Here is a 5,050-nt window from a genome sequence, read left to right on the forward strand (position 1 = left end):
AAAGGGGAATTAAAATAGTCGTGGAAGCCAAGCCCAGGAGATCCAACAAGGCAACTCCCCCTCCTTCCTCCCCTCGTGCTCTTCTTCCTCCCTGCTACTGCCGCCGCGCTCCGCTCCCGGCTCCTCCACCTCTCGCCCTCCACCGCCTCCCGTCCCGTGGCCGTCGGCACTCGACTCACTCCTCGAAGCGAGCTCGTCGGGCCCGGCACCGGCCCGTCACCTCCGCCGCTGCAGGATGAGCTAGCCGTCGCCACGCCCCGCCCGCTGGTGGAAGTAGGTGAGTGTCCGTCCGCCCGGCCCTGTTCTTGCTGTTCTCGCCCCGGAGCGGGATGCGGCGCGCGGGGGAGTGGGGGATTGTTTGCCCCTCCCGCGCCGTAGTTCCCTGGGCGGGCCCCGCAACCGCACTCCGTGTTGACCGTTGCCTTGCTCTGCTTTCGTTTTCAGAGGGTCGCTGTCGGTCGCCACTCGACTAATCCGGATTCCCTGGACCCCGCGCCGCGTAGGATCGCTTCAGGTCAGTTCCTTTCGTCCTTCCCTGAACCAATTTCACCTGGGATGCTGAGATTTTTGGGGGAGGGGGTGCTCTGTGTAACTGCTTACATTCTGTGCCTGAATCAGTTCTTGGTTGAATTTCTTGTTGGGTGTGTGAAGAGGGAGTAGGGGATGAGCGTCCTAGGTTGTTATGGAGATATGGTTGCACTAGTGCTACGATTTCTGTGCAGTGGTTGCCTGGCTGAGTTGTTCATCCGGTTACCTGACCCTTATTAAACATTATTGCAGGTTGAAGTGGCTGGATTAGGCAGGATAAGTCAGCAAGACTGAAGCTTTGGTTTGTGCAATCAGAGCATGCCATGGACTAGAAGTGAGGGGTTAGGATTTGGTGTGTGGTAGTAGCTCCTGTTTCCACGGAAGAGGCAAGGAGTGCCTTTTGCCGTTTCTTCCAGGGGGATCCGAATCTCCTATCCGTGTTGATTCGGGTGGCGTCAGCTGTTCTGGGTTGGTAGTATGATGAAACAGATATTTGGGCGGCGCAAGGCGTCCAAAAGTGCAGATAAGGAATTGATTGGTGGGAGGAGGCATGCCGTGTCGAACCAGCAGTCGGGTTCTGGAGTTGCCGACCAGAGTGGCCAGCAGCCAATTTTGTCGAGTACTGGACACGCCTGCGGGAGTGGAAACCGTATGGGGTTCCAGGAGTCGAGGATAAATGATGGTTTGTTCTCTTCTCACTTCCGGCCGTTGCCGAGCATTAAGGATATGCCAAATGCGGAGAAACAGAACCTGCTCATCGTAAAGTTGAACATGTGCTGCACCCAGTTTGACTTTACGGATCCGACAAGGAACATGAGGGAGAAGAAAATAAAGGGGGAAACAATGATGGATATACTTGATTATGTCAAAACAGCTAACACCAAGTTCCCTGAGATTGTTGTGGAGGGAATCACAAAAATGATTTCAGAAAACTTGTTCAGGACGCTGGTTATCCCACCCAGGGAGAAAAAGGTGCTTCAAGCTTTTGATTTAGAAGAGGATGAACCATTGATGGACCCTGCATGGCCACATTTGCATATTGTGTATGAGTTGCTCTTGAATTTTGTTCAATCTCCAGAAACTGATGCTAAATTGGCTAAAAGATATGTTGACCATTCCTTTATTCTAAGGCTGCTTGAGCTCTTTGATTCTGAGGACCTTAGGGAGAGGGACTACCTTAAGACAGTACTTCACCGTATCTATGGGAAGTTCATGGTGTATCGGCCATTTATCCGGAAAGCTATCAATAATGTATTCTATCAGTTCATATATGAAACTGAAAAGCACAATGGAATAGCAGAGCTCTTGGAAATTTTAGGAAGTATCATCAATGGGTTTGCTTTGCCACTCAAGGAAGAGCACAAACTGTTCCTAGTAAGGACCTTAATTCCGCTTCACAAGCCAAGGTGCATTTCAATGTACCATCGGCAGTTGTCTTACTGCATTACACAGTTTGTTGAAAAAGATGAAAAGCTTGCAGATACTATTATTAGGGGCATCATAAAATGTTGGCCTGTCACAAACAGCCCAAAAGAAGTACTCTTCTTGGGTGAGTTGGAAGAGATATTAGAAGCAACACAACCTAGCGAGTTTCAAAAATGTATGGTTCCTATTTTCTCCCAGGTTGCTCGCTGCTTTAACAGCTCTCACTTCCAGGTAATATCTTACACCTTATCCTTGATGAATATTCCCTGTTTGCAACTTTATTACCTGTTTCACCTTTGGTTGAATTGTTGCGTACTTTTACGTTATCAAAATCGGATTAGGTGTCATCTGAAGCAATCATAATTTTTTTGCTTGGGTTAAGGTTATTTCCCTGTTGGTTTGTTATAACAGTATTACATCCTTTTCAAAAATAACTGAAAAAACAAATTTTAATTGTTTCTTCTATTGATTTGCAATTTACCTCTTCCTCTTAGCATTGAAAATGTGTTTGCTCGTATCTTGTATGCGCATATCATCACGCTCATATTTGTCAGTTTGTTCTAGAGCTGTAAATGAAATTCGAACTTAGGAAACATAGTTTTTATTTGTAGACATCTTGAATTGCTAAGGTTCCTACAGCAGAATGCAGGCCCCATTCAGCTTCTTCCATTCTGAATTAATTAATTTATTTGTCTAGTAATTTATTCCTCACAGAAAATTGGCCTTTCTATCTGTATGGATTTGAAATTAGTTGCATTTTCTAAGATTTTAAGTAAATATTGGTTGATTACTTAATGTGCAGTTATGTTAGGCAACCATTCCCTGGTCCAGACTCCAGAATCCTCTTAGGTGCATTTGTAGTGAATTTGGATGTTTTTTTTTTAAGATTGTTGTAGGCACTTCATGTGATTTGCCAACCCATCGTTTGACATGCATTCATGTCATTAGACTTCCTCCTTAAAGATGAGGTTTCCAACATTTTACTGGCATGGCAGCTACAGGGCTGGCCCAGATCTCAGGCTTAGCATAGGAAACAAAGAAACTTCAATTTTATGATTTTTGCTGCTTCCTTGCTTGTTTCACAAATTTACTACTGATCCTCACTATCTCGCAAAACTGCATAAAATAAAAGATGGATTCGCTATTGACAGCCAGAGGAAGTGTGTATCTGTCATGAGCAGCTGCCATCAGTGGTCTGCAATATCATGATAAAGCATTGACCTAATGAAGAGTATAAACAAAATTACACACATCACACCTAGTTCTATACGTTGCACGTCTATCTGGAATTGTCTAGATCTGTTTTGGGAAGCTCATCAAAGGATCATCTAGTCATTAGTAGTAAATCATACCTCATTACGGATTTCTATGCTGTTTTTGTTAAAAACATTATGTGCATGTGCTGCAAATTTAGAAGCTTCATTTGTTTTAATGTAGCCTTGGTGAGCATTCTATGATCTTGTTCTTTGTCATTTATATTTGACTCTAAAATGATACATTTCTGAAAAGATACTTAATTTTGTTAGATCTAAAATTGTAATATTTATAAGGTACTGCTTGATTTTTTTATTTTATACCTATGGAATGGGAGAACAAGGTTTGGGGATACTCTCTTAGAAAAACATGTATAACCAAATTTGAGTGACTGCTGTTAACTGTAGTGTGTGCTTATAAATTTATTTGTTCCTCCAGGATTGGTAATTTATATTCATATGGAAGCATGACTTAATCATGTATTGATGTCTATAATATGAATACTCAATTCTAAAATTTTATTTGTGTACTTGCACAGGACGGGGCAAAATGTGGCCTGACCTTGATACCCAATATTTATATAACTGTATCATTATGTTCTTTTTCCCTGCTATGTTAATTTCATATATATTTATCTATTGTAATGTGCTCAAACTTTATTTAGGTTGCTGAGAGAGCATTGTTTTTGTGGAACAATGACCGCGTGTATAATTTGATTAGTCAAAACAGTAAGGTGATCCTGCCTATCATCTTACCTGCATTGGAGAAAAATATAAACGGGCACTGGAACCTGGCCGTGCGAAGCCTCAGTCTGAATGTGCAGAAGTTGTTCTCCGAGCGTGAGGCTGAGCTGTTTGCTGAATGTATGCTGACATATGAAGAAGACAAAGTTAGAGAGGAGGCACGTAAGCTTAAGCAGGAGGCAGCATGGAAACGTCTGGATGAGATTGCATCAGACAAAGTCACAAGTGGCGAGGCTGTCCTTATCTCTCCAACCTTGCCTCGCCAACCTTCGGTGTAGGAACTTACATGAAGGGTAAGCATGTTGGTTGCCTTGTCTTCAGTTGTTTCAAGTATCTGTTAACCTCATTCAGTCCTGATAATACTTGGATTCTTGGTGTTGGCAGGTCCTTGCAGAGTCGTCCAGCATTGTACAGGATTGGGTTGTAGATAAAAAAAAGAGGGGTATATGAAGCCGCCAAGGCTGGTGTGCGAAATTGAGGAAAAGACAGATGAGAAGCCAATTGTGCATCAGTCAGTTCTGTAAATCCCATGCCATGGCTTCTTTCGGCATTCTGGTGGTTCAGTCTCTTTTGTAGTTTGTCGGAGAATGGATGGTTGTTTTTTTCTTTTCCCTTATGATATCGGTTAAAGGTGATCTGGTATATGCCTTTTTTCTTCCCGTTTCTGTTTTCTGCTCGGATGGCAGGTAGTCGGCTTAATAAGTGATAAAAGTTACTTAGGTTTTCCTTTCGCCCCTAGGTGATATAGTATGTGATGATTGTGAATGCTAGCGAATCAGGTCAGATTCGTGGGCAAATGCTGTGCAGGAGCAGGTGTAGTTCATCCTGTCCGACCCCTTCCGGCATAGTGGCAGTTTGCCTGGGTAACTGGGTTGGAACTACCTTCAGTCAGGATGGTAAAATTTGCAGTGTGGTCTGGAGGATAGATTGCCTCCAAATAGGCGCCCTATTGTCAAAGCTGCTAACAATTTGCGGTCATCCTTTTCTAATTGCACGGCCATCATCTGCTTTCACTGCTTGCTATTGTTGATATTCGTACTTTAAGCGCTAGTGCCTAGTTTTCTCGTTGCTTAGTATTGTTCGGACATGTAGAAAAGACC

The 5,050-nt window shown here is 43.5% G+C and overlaps 1 protein-coding gene across 2 annotated transcripts; it reads left to right on the forward strand.

Annotated features, from left to right (window-relative positions):
* On the forward strand, positions 1-4,669 carry LOC101786253 (serine/threonine protein phosphatase 2A 57 kDa regulatory subunit B' theta isoform). 2 transcript variants are annotated; one of them, XM_004955886.3, is made up of 5 exons: positions 10-277; positions 445-514; positions 781-2,184; positions 3,872-4,243; positions 4,335-4,669. In XM_004955886.3, exons 3-4 carry the CDS (start codon positions 1,006-1,008, stop codon positions 4,226-4,228), a joined length of 1,536 nt encoding a protein of 511 aa, XP_004955943.1. In that variant the 5' UTR covers positions 10-277; positions 445-514; positions 781-1,005; the 3' UTR covers positions 4,229-4,243; positions 4,335-4,669. The 2 variants fall into 2 exon arrangements, with proteins under 2 accessions (XP_004955944.1, XP_004955943.1); XM_004955887.3 differs by lacking the exon at positions 4,335-4,669 and having other exon boundaries at positions 1-277; positions 3,746-4,014.
* The last annotated feature ends 381 nt before the right edge of the window (positions 4,670-5,050 follow it).

Source organism: Setaria italica, chromosome II (assembly GCF_000263155.2).
Source record: "Setaria italica strain Yugu1 chromosome II, Setaria_italica_v2.0, whole genome shotgun sequence".
NCBI lineage: Eukaryota > Viridiplantae > Streptophyta > Magnoliopsida > Poales > Poaceae > Setaria > Setaria italica.